A 22,856-nucleotide genomic window follows, 5' to 3' on the forward strand; every position below is an offset into this window, starting at 1 on the left:
CAAAGTAATAGACAGTCTTTTGCGTGTCTTTTTGTTAATTTACTGCAGCCTAAGATTCGGAACTTCTCCTGTACTGTGTAAGTGGTATTTTAAACAGACTAACAGTTCCATAAAATAGAGATCTTTAGCTAAAAAATGAGCCCACCTGATAAATGATGTGTGCAAATTTACTTTTTCATGTTGATGTTCACTTTCACTTGATCGGACCCACTTGCAATTTCAAATTCACTGCTGGAAAAGATCATTTTCCTGATAACATGTGAAGGCAGCGTTAAGACGTGTCCGTCAAAATCTGATTAGAATCGCATCTCAAACTTCCTCCAAACTTGTAGTTTGGATCAGGTTTGCATAAATCAGAGTGGATTTGGATTTGAAGCAGCTAGAAGCAAATAAATAGTATAAAATGTTCACCTTCAGAGCAGGAGCAGCATAAAAGAGATTTTCACATCAGGAAATGATCACTTTTTAGGAACATGTACATTTTTCTTGTAGCTGTAGTTTATTACTTCACCAGGGTCAAACTAACCCAAGTGTTTCTTTTTTTCCATCAGTGTCTCATCTCTTATTTTTACTCAACTTTTTGATTCTGTTCATTACTTTGCAGTAAACATTTTACCTTTACCAATTTGTATGAAATTAATGCTTTCAGGTGCATGTTCTTCTCTGGTCACTATTTATACTTTTAAAAATGATGGTACTTAAAAATAAAAATTGTTGGATACTTTTTTGTTGGGTACCTTTTCTTGAAACATCTGCATGAATGAATGAAAGACACATCTACTACTTAAGTCAATGAGGAATTTTAATTTGTGCTACACATTTTAACAAATCACAAAAACAGGAACATTTAAAAATACATATACTTCTCTATTTCCAGAATGTTTATTGATGACAGCTGTTTTTACATGTAGCAAAATATTTTTCCAAAATAAGAAAAAATACTTTCTAATAGCTTTGTCATTTAGCAGATAGAGCAGCATACAATCATTACGCTTTTTTTTTTTTTTTAAATGTGCAACAATCACTGAATCTTGAGCAAATTGTGCCTGATTGCCAGCTAAAAAAAAATGTGTGAGGACATTCAGGAAAGCTAAAGGCAGAGTGAGAATGAGAGAACAGAGGTGGTGGTGGTGGGGGGGGGGGGGGTAAAGAACATCTAGTTTAAGGCAGTGTTTGAGACTTGGGGTGGGGGCAGAGGTAGACTGGGACAAAGGAAAAGATGGGTGAATGACACGTCAGGAAAATGCAAAATGAAAGAAAACAGTGCCATGAATAGAGAAATCAGAAGTACCGTAAAGAAAGGAGAAAAAAAAAAAAGAGCGCAGTTGAAAAATTGTGGTCGTGTGTTGGTCCCGCCCTTCCCCTGATAAAACTGAAAGTCTATTGATGCAACGTTAACTGTCATCGTTGTAGTGTTGCTGAACTGTTAGAAGCGGCGTGTTAACATCCTAAAAAGGTAAAGCTGTCTACAGGTTAAGATAAAATGACAAAATGTAGAAATATTTAAGGCTTTAAGGATTATTACAATAATGCTTCTGTGCTAAGACAAACACAACTGTATGCACAGGCTGTTCCATTTCTCCTTTTACCACTACTGAAAAAAAACAAAAAAACAATCACTTTGTCTACATTAGGTTAGCTCCACTTCAGTCGTTTCAACTAGTTTCCCCTGTTTGTTTTTTTTTAACCATTCCCCTCTCCTGCTCCTGACACTTCTTTACTGTCCACATTATTTCTCTGCACAGGAGCTTCACACTGATAAACCAGTGAATGCAGACATTGGGATTCCTCCTATTAATTCTTCAAAAAAAACAACTTTTTTTTATTCTTTACACAAAAAAGTGAGAACAAGAGATGCCTCACATTCAGCTCTTAACCTTTCATTTAGAATTCACTCGTTTAAGACAGACAACCTGCAGCATTAACGCGTCTCATTAGATTCTATAATGTGGACTTAAAGCAGCAGCAGCAGTTTTCAGGACCGTGACGGTGGCTGGTGTAGAAACAGATGATTAGTTGTACGTCAGATAGCGCACACAGGTCAGAGAGTGGGGGTACATTCTGGTTATGACTTGTAATGGCTAAGCTAAGCTAACAACATACCTGAACCCCAAGTGAACATTTGTAATAGTTAACTGTATTCATCTACAGCTCGAACATTTGTCATATTTAACATTTGCCAGTACTTCATCACAACCTACGATTGCATTAACTCTTACATTAAGTTACTTTTAGCGTGTGATATGTTACTTGAAACATCAATACTAATTACCAACATCACTGTCAGCCTACTGTGACAAACAGACTAACCTTAGTTTTAGAGTTTTGGAGCCACAGGTGCCCACAGTCGGACGAAAGTGGTGATGAGCGAGTTAATACTATCGTTAACTTACCAGTACAGTAAACTGATACACTTCATTAAATAAATCATTTGACAGTCTAGTTAGTGTAACCTCTTGACAGTACAGCTGTCCGACAAGAAAAAATATGTTTAATTCAATAAACTGAGGCTCTGAAAGTCTGACTCAGCAGGTGAGCATCTCTATACCACACCTTTCAATCAAGACCTGACATGGCCGACATTACAGCCTTATGTATACACGTTCTAACAGTATAAATGTATTAACAATAGGTGTATGAGCAAAGAGAATGAAACCAGAAAAAGTCCTAAAACTATCTGACTTAGATCCAAATGAGTGCATTTTCATTATAAAATGAAAATTCTCCACACAAGTTCTTCAAAGACAATCTCTGTCTACACTAGTTTTTTGCCTATTTGGTCAGGTCAAGCAGTGACATGGGCTCAAATTTTATACATGTATAACCTATATCTACGTATGTTACATATTTCAGTAAGTATCTGTAAGTACTTAAACATAGTAAGGATGATAATTGCATAAAATGCAATTTTTGACCAAAAATGTTTTTAAATGTGCTCAGTAACACGGTTTCATCAACATGTCACTGATTTTGACAAAGTTTACGCCAAAGTGCTTAACATGTGGTTCCCACAGGAAAGTCACTTAAATTTGCCTATGATATGTTAACAACATATAAAGCTACACAGATGTCAAAATTTAGGAAAATATATTGGAAACTTCTGGACTTATTGATACAGATTTAAAGTAACACAGTTTCAATTCTAGATCCTATTATGATGTAAGGACCAATGTGTCTAGAAAACAAGTCACATATTTTTAATACAAACATTTACTATACATCATAGTAATAAGCTAACAAATGAGTGCATGCAGAATAGGATAAGAGACACTTTGATTTTTCTCACAGATGTGTGTGTTCCCTTGACCTGACCCTATTATATACCTGCATAACAGCTTTCTTGCTGTAAATGGAGTCATTAGTAGTGATAAAATGATAAATTTGTCCAATAATTTAGATTAGAGGGATCAACCAGCCAGGGAGGTACATGTAGATATAGAGGTAAGACCAAGGTAGGGATGGCTGCATCCTAATTTTCAGAAATCTGAAATGCCAAAGTGTGGATGTAGCTGGTCTTTTTTGGAGCTAGAATCAAATGTCTGCTTTCAGATGCTTCCACCTTTGCTTTAGATTTCAAGCCACAGTTGTTGCCCTTTAAACACAGCCTTTGCTGGTTGGTGTATAAGTCCCAGTCTGCTCAAACTCTTGACCTGCACCACTACTGCAGAACCACAGATCCTTGTCCAACCGCCGTTTAAGGCCCTTAAAACTGTCGCTGCTTATAATAGGTGCATCACACCTGAAACAGTCTGTTCTTCTAAGCCTCATCTACCAGGACAGGCTTGGCCAAATGCAGCTAAATCCTCTTCTCCTCTCTGTCCATGACTGTGTCAAACATTCTGTAAATGTAGGCTAACACACATTCCTTGGTTTTTAAATCAAGCAGCGACTCTAATCGAAAATATAGATTGAGATCTTTGGCCTGAGAGTGATAGTAACCAATTCATCTGCTCCGTCAACTGGAGGAAAAGCTGACGGTGTCCACCTTTTGAATCAGAGTAGGTAGCGCTGAAATGATATAGAAATGTATAATACTTGCTTTACATTCCTTCCTTGTGTTGTAAGTGAATGATAATGATTAAAAAGACCGTAAAGCTGAAAAATCCTGAAAGATTGACTCATTTAATGCATTTGAAAGTTTACATGATCCTTAAAACTGGATTCCCTTCTGCCGAGACAGGCTGCTTGGACTTTTTTTTTTTGGCCGTGTTGGCTGCAGTCATATCAAATAAGTATAAAAGACAAAGAAGCAGTGAGGGGACAATAATGATGATGCTGTCCATTAGGTACCTGGTGAGAGGCCCTGGCTTTTATTTCCTTGGGTCGTGGGATTGTGATGTCATGGCAACAATGACGGGTTGCTGGGCAGGCGTGACTTGGTGTTGAGTAGATTCGGTCCCGGCCTCGTCGTCCATTTTGGGCCGTTTGGCCTGGGGTTCAGCGGGCTGCTCGGCCTCTGCGCTGGACTGTCTGTTCACCAGTACCGGGGGAGAGCTGGACGCCTGGGCAGCCAGGATCTGCAGAGGACTACTCAGGACTGGAAGGCAAAGATGGAAGAAAGAAAGAGTTGTTCAGTCAAGTGTCAGCTCAATGCTCTATGTGAGGGGGGTCTGCATACCAAAATGGCCCACCAAAGGGTCCAATCCAGCCCAGGACATGAATTTGTGAAGTGTAAAAATTATACAGAAGACATGAACTCTATATCTATATCTATCTATCTATATGTGTGTGTGTGTGTGTATACATATATATATATATATATATATATATGTGTGTATGTGTATGTGTGTGTGTGTGTGTGTGTATATATTTCAGTCCACAATGCCTGTTAATAAATGTCCTGTGTATTTGTAGATCCATTGTAATCTGTAAATTGTACTTTAAGATGAGGCATAAAATTATTATACTTATTTTTCTGGCTGTTCAGGTTATTCTCAGTTTCATAATTAGTTTTGTCATAATGTGTAGTATTTTATGTTTATGCTGCTTTCTCTTCATGCACTTTAAAAGGGATAGCATTCACAATCTCATTATACTTGTACAATGACAATAAAACATTTATTTTATTTATAAGTTATTATTTTATTGGTCTGGCCCACTTGAGAACAAACTAGGCTGTATGTGGCCCCTGAACAAAAATGACTGAGATCCCTGCTCTATTTACGTACAGCACATTTCACAGAAGAATCCATCTCTTACCAGAAGCATTAGCAAGGCTGGTTGCTGTGGCAACAACAGCAGTGGTGTGTTTGCCATTCTGGGTAACAGGACGAACAGGAAGTTGATGTAAACCTGGAGCCAGGCTGCGTCTATCTCCACCCTGCACTGCACCGTCCACTGTGTGAATCACTCGCTCTCTGTTCAGTTGGGCTTCTGAAGGAAACAACATCACAACCACACACATCATGTGTGTGTGAACAAGCGTCAGAGTAGAAGTGCACTAAAAACCTAACTGCGATGTCAGGCTGTAAAATTACTGAACCATACAACGCTATAGTGTGAGGTATTTTGGATTCAGTGATACTGAACAGATGTAGTGTCAAATGTTTTGAATGTATGCGTTTATATGTTTAGAATTTCTTGAATTTTTTCATAGAAGTTTGTTTTTCATGAATGAGATGAAAAACTATGCATTTCAAAATGATCCGCAACCTTCGCATTCTCCTGACAAATCAAGCAACTAGACTCAAATAATATTTCCCACAATAATCGCAAAATAAATTTTTCACCAGATTATGGGTTCACCAGATCTGGATTTTTTCAAGAAACTGAGCCTTAAAGCGATCTCATTCCAGTCCAACATTCATCATATGATTCCAAAGACCTAGTTTATTATTGAACTAAGCTGTCATTAGATGTCAAGTGAATTTGAAGCAAACTTTTGAAAAATCACAAAAATATTATGTTAGTTTCCTCAAACTACTTTGGAGTGAATAATTAGGTTGTGTTGTGTCCTCAGTAATTGGTGCTGTAGGACACTTTAAACATGGTAAAGTAGAACGCAATGACCAGAGTAGAACAAACAGCATTCTGTTGTAGTTGTCAGTCTAAAATGTACAATATAATACTTTGGTCTCATCAGTCCACATGACCTGTTACACCAGACCTTTACAGACTTTATCAGAATATCTGTGAAGATACGTCAAACAGCTGAACAATAACATGACTTAAATGTTCACTACAACAGAATTTAACAGAAAAGGGTATTTCAGTTTTCTCTATGTACATTCAATCTTTAGCAAAAAAACAGCAAAAATCACCTCAAGTACGTGACTTATCATCATCATTATTATTATTATTATTATTATTATTATAACTTATTTGTGAAATTTGAGAGTTTTATCCTCTCATTTCGCTGTTCCTGTAAATGTTTTCTGGTGTATAATATCAAAATGCACATTACATATGTTTCCTTAAACCCACATATTGTGTTGATCTAAAAGACATTTGTGGGCTGTACCTCTGAGCTCAGTGCTGGTGTCCATCCCTGCTTGCAGAGCAGAACTGTACCCGTTGGGGGGGTTGGAGGGTGGAAGGGCGCTGCTAACCACACGCACCATAGTGACTGAGGACTGGGCCGGGTTCTGGAGCAGGTGGATGGGCTGCAGCTGCCCACCTCCACCCGGAACTAAGGCGAGGGCTTTCCCTGGACCCGAGGGCAGGTGAGGAGGTGCCGCCATGATGACGGGCTGAGCGCTGACCGGAGATCCTACACAGAGACACATTCATATGTTCAGCAGAGCAGAGGAAAACCTGGAGACCAGGGGTCACATTCAGCCCAATATGATCTCAAGTGGGCCGGAACCGTAAAATAATAACATAATAACCTTAAAATAATGTTAACTCCATGTTTTAGAGTGAAAAAAGTAAAATTACATTATGAAAATGTTTATCTACAAAGTATCCTTCAAAAAATGTGAATAACAAACAACAAACAAAAATAAGTGCAATTTTTATGAAATTATGCCTCAGCTTCTCATTTACACATGTGCATTACAACTTACAGATCACAGTGGATCTACAAGGGCGCAACACATTCAGTAATAGGCAGAATAATGTTTAAATTGAACTTGCGTGTCTTAAGACATTTCAGGTTGTTCACATTTGTTCAGGTTATTCCCATTTTTTGTGAAAGGATAATTTGTAAATGTAAATATTTTCATGTAATTTTACCTTTACACTAAATTAAGATTCTAGTGGTCTGACCCACTTGAGATTGAATCGGGCTGTATGTGACCCCTGAACTAAAATTATTTTGACACAGTTGATTGTTAATATCTTTAGTGTCATTTTTACATTTTCTCAAATTCCTGCCATGGGCCAGATTGGACCCGTTGGCAAGCCGGTTTTGGCCCACAGGCCGCATGTTTAACACCCCTGCTGTAGATGTATTCCACCATCTGTGTGAATGTGTGCACTCACCTGGGGCGCTCTGGGAGTACCTGTACTCAGGTACAGAGGCCAGTTTATTGGCCAGCTGCTCATGGTGATCGTGGGGGATTGGAGACCCCTCCCTGCTCAGACACTCAGGAGTCTGCAGTCCACTGGAGGGAGGAGACAGAAGGCCCTGATGGGTCGGAGATGCAGGAGCACTCCTACAAAACAGAAGCGAAGAAGAAAGAACCTAATCAGCGCAAAACAGAATGTCAACACATACAGCACCTCACTGCCTTAACCTGAACAGTAGACTTACTTTGTTCTATCCAATCAAATGACAGGCAGAAACAAAAGCAGAAGAGAAGGAGAGAAGGTTAGAACAACAGAGTTTTGTCTGGTCTGTTTGTCTTGTGTGTAGGGGTCGACCGATGATCAGATCTGATATTCAGCATTTTAACTTATGTGTCCTGTTTTTTTTTATCTGATAAATGCTCATCGTCTCTCTTGCAGCCACCTCCCTGTATCTGCAGTCGCTATTCTGAGCTCTGCACCAGAGTCTGGTGCTGCTCAGTACAGGGTATGTGTGCACTTGACGTCACATTTGGCCGAAGTCACAGCAGTTACACTTGCAGTCACAACTACTATGTAAAGCACAGTGTTCAGCTTGAACACTCTGAAAATAAACCACTATGGCATTTGTATAGAAACACACCTTCTTAATCTGTAGTTGGAATTCACTTCACATATTCATTTCAACTTGACACAAGTACAAACGTTGTTATGTACCTGGAAGCTACCTTTTTACATTTTTAACCACTAACATTTATCATGTTTCAAGATGATTAAGTGGCGCACAAGTAAAGTGTAACTCCTTTAGCTTTCTAATGATACAGTTACTCATGCATCTACTTGATGTTTGTCTTAACCAGCATAGAGAAAAGACAACCAAAGCATTAATTGTGTCAGTAGCAGCTGCATGTTGATCATCACTGTTGGTTGGGAGCATAGTGTTTTTGTGTATTAATTAAGATGAGGGGACAAAAGTACAAACATGCATCAAAGAGGTTTGGGGGCTTTTGAGGTTTTCTTTGTTTCTCTCCAGAGTCAGGACCAGGCACATAATCCTGTATATGTCATGACATTGGATTCCTGGCCACATGTCAGTGTACATGCATCAGTTGTTCTTTAATAAGTTGTAAGTATCACCGTCAACTCCAGTAACCGAAGCAGAGACAGGCTGCAGCCATGATGCTGCATGTTTTGCCACTCAGTCCCACTGAGGGGTGAGTTCAAGTGGGAAATGACATCCCTGTGTGGACTGTAGAGGGTGGAGCTCCCTACAAATTACATTTTATAATAAATATGTTGAAAAAAGATCCTTCACTTAAACACAAGCTTTAAATGCATTTCAGCAAATTTGTATTATTCTAAGTTATTCGATTTTCTGAGTTTCCACTGTACAAGTATATTGGTTCCAAACATCTGCTTCTCTCTCAATGATTATTAATATTCAGTCTCCATATTGGTCAACCCTACTTGGATCCAGGCGACCCAATTAAAGCTGGTACCTGGAGGACAGAGGTCCGAAGGGCGTCCTGAAGCAGGCCACCCCTCTTTGCCGTCTTTTCCTGAAGGCTTGCTCCACCAGCTTGCTCTCTGATGCAGAATCCACACGCCAAAAACTCCCTTTTCCAGGCTCGTCCTGAGATCGGGCCACTTTCAGAAAGTAGCGGTTCAGAGAAAGGTTGTGTCTGATTGAGTTCTAGACAGATGAAAAAGAAAGAGGGAGTGGTCAGTGGAAATAGAGAAAAAGGCATGTGGGAGGATGGATGAGAGCAATTAAGGGTTTTTTTTATTAATAAAAATGAATTTCAATAAAAGGGGTAACTTTACAAAGAGAAATTCTTTGTTAATATTTAAATCATGGTTTCTGGATCTTTTACATCATTTAACATTGGAAAAAATTACATATTCTATAGGAGGTTGTGCCAGTACCTTTATCAGTGGCTGGCAACCTGTTCTGAATCACATAAAAGAGGTAGATCCCTCACTTATTTCAGAGTAGTCTTATTAATACTAGTCGGTGACTAATATCTGAGTCTCTTATTATTTTTAATTATTATGTTCTTTTTTTATGGTGCAACAGGGTGGGAGTGTTCGTGGGTTTGGGTATTAGAAAAAAAAGTGATGAGTGTATTATGCTTTTGTGGATGATTCGATGTGTAATTAAAACACTTTGAACAAAAAAAAGAAATTCTTTGTTAATATGAGATTACAGTGATAAATTTATGAGAAAAATTTCACAAAGTCATGAGTAAATAACTCAGAACCACAAATGGGTGTGGATTGTTTAAGTTCTGAGACTATAGGAGGCCAGTAGAATTCGTCTCCTTTTACTCTCACCTGACCTCTGATTTTTTGATGACCTCTCAGACAAAATTTGTTTTTCCCCCTCCTAAATTATCACTTAAATCTGGGAATAAGAATTTTTTATTAGTATATGTAGGATTTTAAACTCTGAAACTCAACCATGAGCTAAGGAGATAAATTGATAACGGTCAGTTTCGGACTGATGACTGACAATAGGTATCAAAATAGCAGCTCTTTCCATTGATTGCAGTTGCTGATTTTTACCTGTGCTCATAAAGGCCTGAAACAAAAACACTTAAATAGTAGACTTCTGTATTTCCTTGCCACAAATGGTGGAATAAACAGCAAGAAAACAAACAGAAAATGCTGTCAGTATGAGCATCAACTACTGGCCAAAGTGTTATTATCAGCAACAGCCCAGAGTTTTGGTGAGTGTACCATGAAGACTTCCTGTCTTTTGTAATTATTAAATTACTGTGAGAGCCCACCAGCATGGGACTGATGCCATTGTGTAAAACTAATCCTTAACTGTTGGCAGCTTTTGATCAAAAATAAAATGGCTCAGCAACTGGAATGTTGTTTCCCCACTAAGGAACCTGAGAAACCAATGTGGTGTTTGAGTGAAAGACAGTGGTTTGGTGTTTCACTCAAACACCAAAAGAATAACAAATTATTTTTAAAAAAGGTGTCAAAAAGTGAAGCTGAATGGGGTCATAAGTCACCGTTATTTGGCCTGTTGTGTTCTGCCTGACCAAAGTCAGAGAATCCTGAGTAGAAACAGTTCAACATCCAAACCTTAGTGGTTGGAAAAGACCTATGATAGAATTTAGAACCATATGAAGGCCTGTAAAATAAAACAGCCTACCTGCCAGCCCTTGTCTGCAGTACGATAGTAGGGGTAGTGTTTGGTGATGTGGGCATAGATGCCACTAAGAGTCAGCTGTTTGTCAGGCGCAGAAGAAATGGCCTGAACGATCAGCTGTGCATAGGAATAAGGTGGCTTGGACTCATCCTGCACAAAGAAGACACCAGAATTGACATGAACACACTGCACAACAGTCATCCTGTTAGCAGGCTGAGACCTGATGGACATGTGGTCTTTGCAGGGTCCTCACCTTGGGGCTGTCACCACCTGCAGATTCCCCTCGCTGCTCATTTCCTCCTCCTCTCTGCTCAGCAATGCTTCTCCTCTGCTCAGAAACAGCCTTGGCAGCATATTCAGCTGCTAACTGGAGGTCAGAGGTCACGTTGCGTCCATAGCGGTACCCTGATGACCCTGCCCCTCTTGGACTGGCCGGACAGGAGTTTGGAACACTGAAGAAGTGAACATACAATCTATGTTAAATAAACCGCAGCTAAGAACAATGATGATGTAAACAAATAAGCAGAGTGCCTTGATTCATAATTTTCTCAGCGTAGGTTGTGTAATCACCACAGTGACATTTGTTTCCTGTTTGTGTCATCTGTCTAAACATTAACAGAACAGAACCAAATACATGTCAAGATCAAATTCAGTTTCCTACAGATGTGGTTTACAAACGAAACCCGCTACCCTCCTACTGAAAGATCCCATTCTGAAAAGGTACAAAGTGCTTTTCACCACAAAAAAGATGTTGGTGACAAGCACTTCATGAATAATTTAACATAGAATATGATTACAAACAGACATAAAACAGGTAAAACATCATAAATTGTCAGAAAAACAACAATTCAGCTGCTAATTCCAAACAGCTCATCATTCTGTCTTTTAGTGAACTTCACATTAACCACTTGCAGAGATGTGCAAATAGTATGCCCCTTGATAATTATCACAGCCATTCTTTTTCTAAACTATTGCACAGAGCCTTAAGTGTTTATCTCCTCCCGCTGTAATTCTAACATTTTCTCTTTACACAATGTGCTTGTGTAAATAAATTGCCTGGCAGCTTTTTCAGTCATGAGCTCAAGTGAATTTTATTGAACCTTTGAGACTTTAAGTACTTTTATAGAAGGCCACTAAAACTCTGTTCAGTTTTATGATGTGAATGTGATGTGAATACTAGAAAAACAAAGGAAGGAAGTAAAATAAAAACATTACATATTAGATTGACAATACTGTAATTTAAAAATAAACTAACAGTATGAAAGTCTAATAACAGTGCAAGAGAATAAGTGGTAAGTGAAGCCATTTCTAGTCCATATTCTAATTTCACGTATGATGATGAGTGAAGGCCTGCAATACTGTAAGAAAATAAATAAATAATAGAATACACAAATGAATATTCCTCAATGTGAATAAAGTCCTTTTCAACAGCTTGGAAAATGATGGTAGTTTATCTCCTTAGTGTTTAAACATAAAAAGTATCATGAAACACAACAATGAGCAAAAACACTCATTGTTATATTAAATATTAACTAGGGTTTTATCTCGTGCTGCTGAGAGACAGAATACAGGGAAAACCCGGTAACTTATTATACAACACACACCTGCTTCTGTTAGCAAAGTCAACAATGGTTTCTGGGATATTCACTGTGCTTTGATTTGGCTGCATGTTTGTGTTTGTTGGCTGGAGGCTCAAAGTGAAGCCTGCACCGGAGAATAAATGAAGACCAACAGAAACTAATAGAAAAAATATTTTGAATTCTGCAAAATTACTAATTATATCATCAAACCAAATTAAATAAAATTTTATTTATACTGCGCAAAATCTTAACTAAAGTTATGTCATAGATAGACAGACAGACAGACAGACAGACAGACAGATAGACAGATAGATAGACAGATAGATACTTTATTCATCCCATAGGGAAATTTACAGGTTCCAGCAGTATCCACAAACTTCAAAACAACAGTAGTAAAACACAATAGTAAGAACACAATCATAAAAAGAAAAAACTTTAACATGATGCTACATTAAACGAGGGTTTTAGTAAAATTTAAGTCTTCTGTTAAAGACCATTGTGAATGCAATTTAAGACCTATTACTGTTCTCAGACCAGACTTTGTTGAACCTGGAAGTTGAAAGTAAAGCAGGACAACATAACCATAAATACTATTGTTCATATCAGTCAGTATAATAATTTTCACTGGAATTTCTTTTCAATGTACACTCTATAACACTCTGAGACACTTCAAGCTGTGAACCATACGATGTACAATGTAAACTGTATCCTACAGGACTGTCACAGACTATTTTAAACTATATTAAATTATAGTGGCATAGGAAAAATTCACAATGGTTTAGAGGTGGTACCAAACTTTGATACCTACCCAGGAACTTAAAATCTTACCATGGCTTAGACCATCAAACACTAAAAAAAATGCATTGTCATGTGGTATGAAATTTTGACACCTGAGGAGTAAATCTGAGTCTGCAAGATCTAATAAACACTGTTACTAAGAAAAACTCACAAAAACACACACACTGTAGACCACAGGGAAACGTTTTAAAACACAGAATTTCATTTAAAAATGTTAAATATCACTCCTTTAAAACATATGATGCCAATTTTTTTCCCATTAAACTGCATGAAAGACCATAAAAATGCTGAAGAGGAAAATGCAGATTTGTGCAGTTACATGTAATGTCATTTTTTTTTTTTTTTTTTTTTTTTTATAAAAAGGAACTACTTGTTGTATTTCTACCCTGAAACACTAAAATATTACGTAAGATGCCCATGTACTGGATTGTAGAGACATGAAATGAATTTATTTCCAATGACAGGTCAGAGGATTTATGTGTCCACTAGAGGGAGTATTGCGTCACTCTGCTGGTCTACCATGGTGGAAAAAACTAACACCATGAAGCCTTTGACCTAAGCCTCAGAAAATGACCAGATGGGATGAGAACCGTAAAGAAACAAATAGTAAAAGCTAGAAACACTGTTGTTATCGCCATTGTACACAGTTGGAAATTAAAAGAATGGAGTTTGATGATGAAATGGCAGCGTTTCTTCTACATAGGTGAATTTGATTATGAAGCTCATGGAAGCAATTATGTTACTTACAATGTTAAATTTTTGTTGATGAATAACAGATCTTTAGTGCAGCTACTGACAACAGAAACTGTAGAGAAAATTTGTGGTTTTACTGTGGTTGTTTTTTGCCTAAAAACAGAGCGAAGCTAACAGAGTTATAATGTAAACTATCAGCTGACGCAGTAACCCACACGACAATTTTAACGACAGTGTTATTTTGATCGACCCTCAAAATAATGAACTTAAATTATTATTATTTGACTGGAAAAAACGTATACTTAGCACCATTAAAAATGCACAGGTCAGAATAATATGTATATTTGGAGATATGTTAAATTAGCTGGTTTGAGGTTACCTTCACATTAAAGGAGGAAGCATTAGTCATTAGAGAATGAATTGTGGACAAATTGTGTTCAACTTAACACGTTTATTCAGTCACTGAATACAGGTACTCAGAAATTGAAAGTGTCATCATTCAATATTGGGTGTGTCCACCTCTGGCTTCCAGACAAGCAGAGCAGCAACAACGCATGGAACTAAGTCTCATGATCCTGTCCTGAGGGATCCGATCAGTCAGACGACTGATTGTACTGCGATGACAGCGCAAACGGCGAGTGACTTCACCACGGCTCAGACCTGCTCCTAACATGCCAATGGCACGTTCTTTCTGTTGCATCGTAAGTTGGTGCATTTTGAGCTGGCAAAAACATTTCACCGTTTTCTTTGTTGCCTTTATATCGGCAATTGACCACACCTAAAGTTACCAGTCAAGCGTGACTCTGTACAAGAGATTCGACTCAAAGTCCGACATTAAGGGATTAGTCCAAACGCCGACATAGCATGTGTCGGGAATGAAAAAAATACGACTGTTAACGGTGTTCCTCATCTCGTGAGCAACTTACACAAAATAGGCACCTGAGCATATCATTTTCTGGAAATTACACCACATGTTTGGACCGTGCGTTTTTAATGGCACTAAGTATATGTAAACATAGTACAGATGTGTGTAAACAATGAGCTTCATACTTTATTCAGTGACTGATACAGCTTGTGGAGAGGTAGTGTTCATTTATTGGTGGTGTTAGTTGTGGTGAGTGTGTTCTTGTATGAAACTTCCCCCTGCTTTTGAGAGTTTGGAATGTACCGTTTAACAAACAACTCCTTTAAAATGGAATTTATAAAAAACAGACTGGTATCAAAGCCACGGTATAATATCAGGAATAGTATTAACAATCTCTGAAAGATACCTAGCTCTGTACAAATTCATCCACTACTTTGACCCCTTTTAGATAAATGAAAAAGTTGTTTTACAGTTTTACTACTGTGTGATACAGATTTTCCCCACAAATGCACTTTTAAAAAACTGGTATTAATGCAAACTTACACAATTAAATTAACTTTATAATCCAAGTTATTTATTAAGTCCTGTAAAAATCTAGTAAGACATTTTAAGTCCTAAACCTTCTGAATGACTGTATTTAAGACTTTCTAAGGACTTGCGCAAACCATGTTGTATCTGCCTTGAGGCTTGTCTTTGCTCTTACAACAACCGTTTCCTTTGCTTGTGCACATGAAGCAGCGTGAACTCTGGCAGCAAGACAACAATGTTCTTATAAACAGTACATTTAAGCTGCCAAACAGGAAAAGTGACTCTAAGCATCATGTGAATAGACACTGTTTGTATTTAAAGATGAGCATGTGCTTGAACACAATACACTGCTGTTTCATGTACTGTATGTTGGCTGTCTTAAGGAAGGTAGCACAACAATCTACCCGAAAAAGGCCACGGTGGAGTGAGATGCATGAGTGAGCGTCTTCATCGAGTGTGTGTGACCATGTGCATGAGAACAGGAGCTGAACACCGAGTGGGAGGGGCAGGGGGGGCTCCGAAAAGGAAACCACGAATGGACGGAAAAACAGCCGACAGGCAAAACAATCCGCCACACAGCCAATCACATGCCTCGAAGCTGCAGCCACTCCATATAAGGCAGGTGCTCATGGGCTGATATTGGTGGAGATGGATGATGTAAGAGCTAATGCAGGCCAGCAGAGGGCAGCGCACCAGACAGACCAGCTGCACATGATGGATTCAATAATAGAGCAGTGATTTCTCCAACATGTGCTATCAAAGCTTATTAGAGCACAGCTTCATATCCCAAACAAAACAACACACAAACTCAAAGACACTGAGCGAGTGAACACATAAAAAGTAAGGTCAAATACTAACATTTTCCAACAAAAGAATGCAAAAAACATTTCAGTTCTTATCTCTACTACAGAAGTTTGTAGCAGAACTATTATTGGTCAAAGTTCAGTCATTTCTAATTAGATGTTCAGTTTGGTTTGAGTAGTTTTATGAATGCACTTGGACTGGTTTTGAGTGACTGACTAGTTTTAGTTTAGATTTTTTTCAGTTTTACTTAAGGCTTGGCAATATTCTAAATTAATTTAATAACTAAATTTGCCTTTCAACAATGTGGAAAATAGTTTAATCATGAAATCAAAACTTGTGCTTCCTCTTTAGGCCTTTGCTACTGAATAAACATTTTAAACACAACCTGTTTGCATGTTGTAAATAAACTAAATTTAAAGCTTCTTTGTAAGTAAAGCTTTTTGTTATTATTGCTACTTGTTACACATAATCATTGTGTAGCTGTATTAAAGAAAACTCTCATTGAAATGTTTTGTCTTGAATTCACACAGAAAAAAATGTTAAAATCAGGAACCATATCTAACACAAACTGAGGTTTACTTTTTTGGCGGGATTGTGTTTTCAGTTCCAAAAGTTTTAATCATGTCAGGACCATAAATATCAAATAAGCAAGAGATAAAGATAAATACTGATATTTATTGATATTATAATAGAAACAAAAATCTGAATCAGTCAGCAAGCAAAGAAACATTTCAGTATTCCACCTTTGACATACCCGTGAAATTTTGACATACATACATTACAGTTTTTACTTTTACTAGTCTAAGTTTAGGATTTTGATTCAAGTTTCATCATATTTTGAAAAAGTGATCAATTTTATTCTATTTTTTTCAGATTATGAAAATTTTTGACTTTTAAAGTCTGCAAAAAGATAAAACGAAACAGCGTTTAACATTAAATTAATTAAATGTGATTCACAAAACACTGTTTATAAATCGTCTTGCAGTGTACAAAACCCTTTTATTTTTTGTACATTATTTTGTACGCGCATTTTTATTTTTGAGTCATTAACACTGGTTCATTGAGGGAAGTGAATTTTATTTTTGATTTCTCTTTGTTCACTGTTAAAAAAATAGTGTAAATAATTGGAATTTTTCAATAAACTTTTAATACTGGAAACAACAGCATAAAGTAATGTTTTAGTTATTAACACTACTGCAGCTGTTACTCTTGATAAATGGTCATAAATCCTCCTACAATCAGCTGCTGTCATTTAATTTACATAAGTTTAACCAGTGTCTTCTCTATAAAATGGATCAAAGTTATGTTCTATTTATAGATCAGAAATGTGTAAAATGAAGACTGTAAATGGTTCATGTGCTGATTATTTTTATTAATTAAAATTATTTTCTGACAGATATTTATTTATTATTAATGTAAATTAAAAATCCCTTTTCAAGTGATACACGATACTAGAATGATAAACGCTTTCCTACTGTTGCTTTAAATTTTAATTAACACAGTTTCTGTACAGTTTCTGTAAATTGGCCTAGAGTCTGGTTTTGACCAACTCTAAATATAAAGTGTCATGAGATAACTTTTTTGTTGTGATCTGGCGCTACATAGATAAAATTTGATTAATTGAGTGATTTGATTGGTTTTCCCCTGTAAGTCGCTTTGGAAAAAAGCATCTGCCAAATGCATAAACATAAACAGTCATTCAATGTATCCAAAAACAAAAGGCAATCATAGTGACAAAACAATAATAAAGTAAGCTATTTAATCATAGGGACTCTGTTTGTCCTGGGATCTTAAAAGCATCTACCAACATATATATTCTTATTTCTTAATGCCTGATCTGGACAATCTGCGGTGGATTTCTCCAGTGTTTGCACTGATCACGGTCCACGTCTGTGTTTGTTTTTGTGTGGATACCTGATGGTGCCTGTGGGTGAGGGCAGTGGAGAGCCGAACACCCTGATGTGCTCTTCATGCTGCTGCATTGTGGGAATGCTGATTTTCAGAGGGGAAATGTGAGGAAGGAGCGGCCGGGCGGGAGGAGAGGGCTGCTCCTTCTCTCGCTGCTCCTCGACCTCCAGGAGTGACATGAACTGGATCTTTATGACTGTACTGGGAAAACGAAACACACACCTGACAGGACAGATGAACAAAAACCACAGGACGGGGGGACAGAGAATGAAGAGAGAACAGTTAATAAAAGGTTGTATTCTATTTTTTCATTCACCAAAAAAAAACAAAACAAAAGGCACCAAAGCCCTGTACTATTAATTTATTTGATACACGCCTATTATTTATTCATGATTGTTTTGTAGACTAATGTTGACATGAGCTGTTTTGTTGTGGTTATGGTATATATTTATCTACACATTTATCCATATATAAAATAAATAAGTAATAAGCTAGAATTACACCTCACAATCATATTCCACCAGCCATTCAAGATGCACTTTGACCAATAAAAAAATATAGTGAAGTGACTAATAAAAGGAATTAAGTATTTTATGATAGATAGATAGATAGATAGATAGATAGATAGATAGATAGATAGATAGATAGATAGATAGATAGATAGATAGATAGATAGATAGATAGATAGATAGATAGATAGATAGATAGATTTTTTATGAGATGGAAGTTCTCATGATCTGAATCATTAAAAGTAAGTCATTTCAAGTGAAAAACATGTCATCCATAATGATACAATACACGTCCATGAATAAAATATCCATGAATAAAATTACATAAAACAGCAAAACATTTTGCAAGTCTTTTAGTTATACAATAGTGTAGACAAACATAAACCCAAAACACATAAAAAATGTATATCACAATTGTTATATCACCAAGCCTTAAAGACTGGTTTTATTAGGAGAATAGTGTTGAATAACATCCATTCCACTGATGTCACAGTGAAATTGACCTTTGTGATATAAAATGTCATCATTTTATCCTATTAAACATTTACATAAATGTTGTCATTATTTGGTTATGAATTCTTGAGTTATGAGCATTAGTGTGTTTTGTGACCTTGACCTTTAACCCCAAAAAATATAATCAGTTCATCATCAAATCCAATTGATCCTTTATGCCATATTTGACAAAATTCCATCCAGTGATTATTGAGATAACGCATTTACCAGAATCATTTGGACCAATGGATGGATAACATGAAAATGTAAAAACTAACCAGGGCTGACATTACCATGGAGCCTCAAAAATATACATGTTCTGAGAGGTTCAGTTGGTACCTAATTTGCAACACAGACGCTTAGTTTTTAAGAGTGACATTGGATGATATCAATTTATTAAAGTGGCAAAGATAAAACATAGTATATGGAGTTACTACCTCTTATCATGGATTTTTGTTTTGTTTTGTTTTTACAAAACCTACTTTTAAAAACATCCACTGTCAACATTCATTTCCTTTTGGCAGGTCAGGACAACAGTAGAGGATACGGTTGGACCAAAGATAAATCACGCCTCAACAAAAACATCTGAAAATAATCACATGGAGGCCATTCAGCAAACATTTTACATGTCAACTGTAATGACTAATGTAGAAATAAAGCAAGCACAGAAGGTACAAACATTTTTGTTACCGTAGTTAAGACTCTGAGACTACACCCAAATCTGTCATCAGCTACCGGATCCATACCAAGGCAAAGGGAGCTGAACTATAGCAAAACTCACACATGGGACCTCCCTGAGGAGGAAGCAGGGGAAAAAACATCCACAAAGGATCACAGACATATTGTACTCTAGATTGACAACAACTGTCACAAAAGAATCTAATATTTGGCAGAAATAGTCTTTTTCTTTCTTGTCTGTTTGCGGCTAATGAGATCCATACACAGACTGCTCACAGCTGTACACATGATAAAACAAGAGCAGTCCAACAATTGAGTCTGTATGCAAGAAGTGAAAGAGGGTAACAACAGGCCAATATCAACTCTGGAGTGGTTGTTGAGATGACAGAGACTCAACATACAACCACTGGAGCTTATTTACTTTATCATCCCCATCTGTTGAAAATACAGTGGAGGGGAAAAAACTGCTGCAGCTGGGAAGTGAGACTAAAATGGGCCTGGTAAAAAAAATAATGATCACTGCATTTAGGAAATGTTGTGCCAGCAAGCAGATTTTGTGCATTTCTGAACAGTTCCAACTTGAATCAATCCACTGACATTTGGGAAATAAGTACTTGGCATCAAAACATAATTTCCCATTCCACTAAGGTTATCAATATACAACTAGCATGATCTGACAAGTCACACATCATGCACACTTTTCTGCGTAAGGGGAAAAAATGTACTATATTGACGTATGAAATGTCATAAAAGAGTTTGTAGGGGTTTCAGGTTTTTGGTCATTACAATACTCCAGCTGACCCCCTCCTCACACAGCCTTTCAGCCAAACGTTCGTATTTGGTGGAAATGGCCTTGGTGTGTATCTTATGTTTACTCCATGTGCGCCTGCAATGAGGATGTCATTTCAGCCTTCGCTTCCTGTTCAGTCCGGACACACCCCCAAACAGACTTAACAGCCAATCAGAGAGGATTAGGGTCCAACCCCCCCTCCACCACCTCCTCCTATTACACCATGATTGACAGACACACACAAACTTTTAGATTTTATGACTGCTATTGTCTTAGCCCAACCAATGAAGGCTAAATGTGTTAACCTTGGGAAAAAAAAGCAGTGCAACACTTCATTTATAGCTTTGATATTTAATTATGATATATTTTACCTTGATAAATAAAATGGGTTTGAAGATCGGATACAAACCAAACACACCTTTTCACACTGTACTCACGAGCTTGGTGCGTTTGTTTACATTAATGTTTTGCTACGTGACTGCTACACGTTAGCTCACAGCTAGCTAACATCGCTAACATAATCGCCATGAAAACTGTTGAGCCACGACTTTTTTCAGCAAATACACAATATGAATGATTATACATTAACAACCACAGTTCAGGTTTTCAGAAAACAAACCATACCTCAACATGACAAGTATTAATCTGACACGTCAACCAACATTATTTCTAATATTAGCAAATAACTAGCTGATGTTAGGACTTGGTGGACAAATGAAGCTACATTTGCTAACGAGTGAGTTACTAAGATACTTAATTGGTTCAAGGGGGTCAAAGTTCCCAAAAAATGTTTTAACTGTGATATCAAGGGAATATGTGTCATACTATTATTTTACTGTGTGGTTACAAAGCACCGTAGCCACTCTAATCAAACCAAACCCCTGTGGTTGGGCTGTGGGTTGTCGATGTACCCGACAATCTTCAATGCAGCCATGCAAATTTCCATTAAGCAAATGCTAAACATGTTTTAGAAGGCTAGGTTATAAACTGCAGTCTGTTAAGAGTTATTAACGTGTGTCCATACATTCACAGAGCGCAATTACAATGTTAGGTCATTCAAAACATTGCAAAGCAACTGCAGAAGCGAGGACACGTTCTGTCAATGTGTTAATTCAACGTCTAAAGGATTTGCTGCTTTGGGGATTTAAAATACGTCATGACATCTGCGCTCTGACAGACGTTAACTCACTTACATCATGAAATATAGTACAGAAAAGTTTGACATGCTCTCCAATAACTAAACACCCTGTTGCCATAATTAGCTTATCGGCTATGCTAGCTGGCAGCACTCACTCTCTGGGCAGCAGCAGCGGCGGAGCCCCTCTCCGCTGGAACACCCCGTCAACGAACACGCCGTTTTTCCCCAAACACCGGAGGGAGAAGCCCGTTGAATCGTCGTAAGTGATTTGCAAGTGCCGCCGCGAAATGAAACTCGAGTGACCCATGTTAATGTCCACGGAGCCATGAGATGAGTTCCGGCCTATGGTGACCGACCTCTGGCGCATGACAAACTCAAAGTCCCGGCCCTCGAGCCTGGCCAGGGCCTGCAGCGGAGGGGAAGCCAGGCGCACGGGAAGGATCCCGGCGTCGGTGCGGGCTTCCATCACCGGGGGACCCAGGAGGGCGAAAGAAGGCTGGTGATATCCGTGCGAGGTCACAGCGACGCGCACGGGACTGCACGGTGCCGACTGTAAAGCAAGAAGGGCTCGAGCCCCGGTGTCGTCCCGGTAGTCTGCCATCTTCTCTCGGATGGGTCAACACACTCACACGCGCACACACTGTACTTCTCGCACACACAGTTGCAACGTGAGAGTTTTTGGCCAGGGCACTTGTTCGCTCCGTGGCTTTCGGAACAACATGGAGTCCTGGTCGGTGCGAGAACCGGAGCGGATCCGCAGGAATCGGACTAGTGATGCGTTCACTTCCCTCTCGTAAGAAGCTCAAGTACCACAGTCGTCCCTTAATGTGTTTTTGCGCAAAACATTTTTAGTTTTCTCTTTTTTTTCCAGTTGAAACTTTATCATATTGTTCTGACGCTTTAATAATTAATGCAAAAACTCAAATAAGACAATTTCAACTCAGAAAAAAATAAATGTGAATCAAATTAAACAGTTACAGCCTCGCACAAATGTTGTAAACACAGAAGTCGACAAAAGAGGGTGTGCTATTTGATTTCATGTCGCAGATTTTTGTTGCACTGACTTAAGCACTTGCACTCATACATTCAAAAAGCTTTGTATAAATAACAAATGCAATATTTTCAGTGGCTGCAACGCGAAAAGTTTAGACGAAACCAGTAGTTAACGGTGTTAATGGCATCATATGGCTGTAAAGTGTTCTCCCTAAACGCCTCTTCTGGGCGGTTACAGTTGACGCCGTCACACCAGGAAACTGAGGAGAATGAGGTTCAGGTATTTTAGCACAGCCTTTCACTTTCACGCCGTTCTTGAATTTGGTATCTGCATCAAATCTGTGTAAAGTTTGTTTTACAGCAAATGCAAGATGATTTGTAGACATAGTTGATAAATGCAAATGCAAAAATTGTTGTTTACTGTGGAGGTGTTGCAGCTGATGTAGTGGTTATGTTTTTCAGCAGGTAACA

The 22,856-nt window shown here is 38.0% G+C and overlaps 1 protein-coding gene across 3 annotated transcripts; it reads right to left on the minus strand.

Moving 5' to 3' along the window:
• Positions 1-965: 965 nt before the first annotated feature.
• On the minus strand, positions 966-22,144 carry foxk1 (forkhead box K1). Of its 3 annotated transcripts, XR_003935587.1 has the most exons (11): positions 21,548-22,144; positions 17,792-18,007; positions 10,863-11,061; positions 10,613-10,759; positions 8,946-9,139; positions 7,694-7,699; positions 7,423-7,595; positions 6,461-6,709; positions 5,200-5,373; positions 2,568-4,537; positions 966-2,520 (listed from the first exon to the last, which is right to left on the minus strand). XR_003935587.1 is itself a non-coding variant. In XM_030136202.1 (10 exons), the coding sequence occupies exons 1-10, from the start codon at positions 21,991-21,993 to the stop codon at positions 4,311-4,313; spliced, it is 2,031 nt and encodes a 676-aa protein (XP_029992062.1). In that variant the 5' UTR covers positions 21,994-22,144; the 3' UTR covers positions 966-4,310. The 3 variants fall into 3 exon arrangements, 2 of the variants coding, with proteins under 2 accessions (XP_029992062.1, XP_029992076.1); XM_030136202.1 differs by having other exon boundaries at positions 966-4,537; XM_030136216.1 differs by lacking the exon at positions 7,694-7,699 and having other exon boundaries at positions 966-4,537; positions 21,548-22,143.
• Between the last annotated feature and the right edge of the window lie 712 nt (positions 22,145-22,856).

Source organism: Sphaeramia orbicularis, chromosome 1 (genome assembly GCF_902148855.1).
Source record: "Sphaeramia orbicularis chromosome 1, fSphaOr1.1, whole genome shotgun sequence".
NCBI lineage: Eukaryota > Metazoa > Chordata > Actinopteri > Kurtiformes > Apogonidae > Sphaeramia > Sphaeramia orbicularis.

Bases quoted from the DNA above. Each gene is read 5' to 3' on its own strand.
- foxk1 (XM_030136202.1), bottom strand. From the start codon at position 21,993: ATGGCAGACTACCGGGACGACACCGGGGCTCGAGCCCTTCTTGCTTTA. The intron at 9,140-10,612 runs GTAGGCTGTTTT...TCATCTGTCTAG, and splicing joins CTGCAGACAAGGGCTGGCAG to AACTCAATCAGACACAACCT. The intron at 4,538-5,199 runs GTAAGAGATGGA...TTTGCCTTCCAG, and splicing joins CAGCCTTGCTAATGCTTCTG to TCCTGAGTAGTCCTCTGCAG.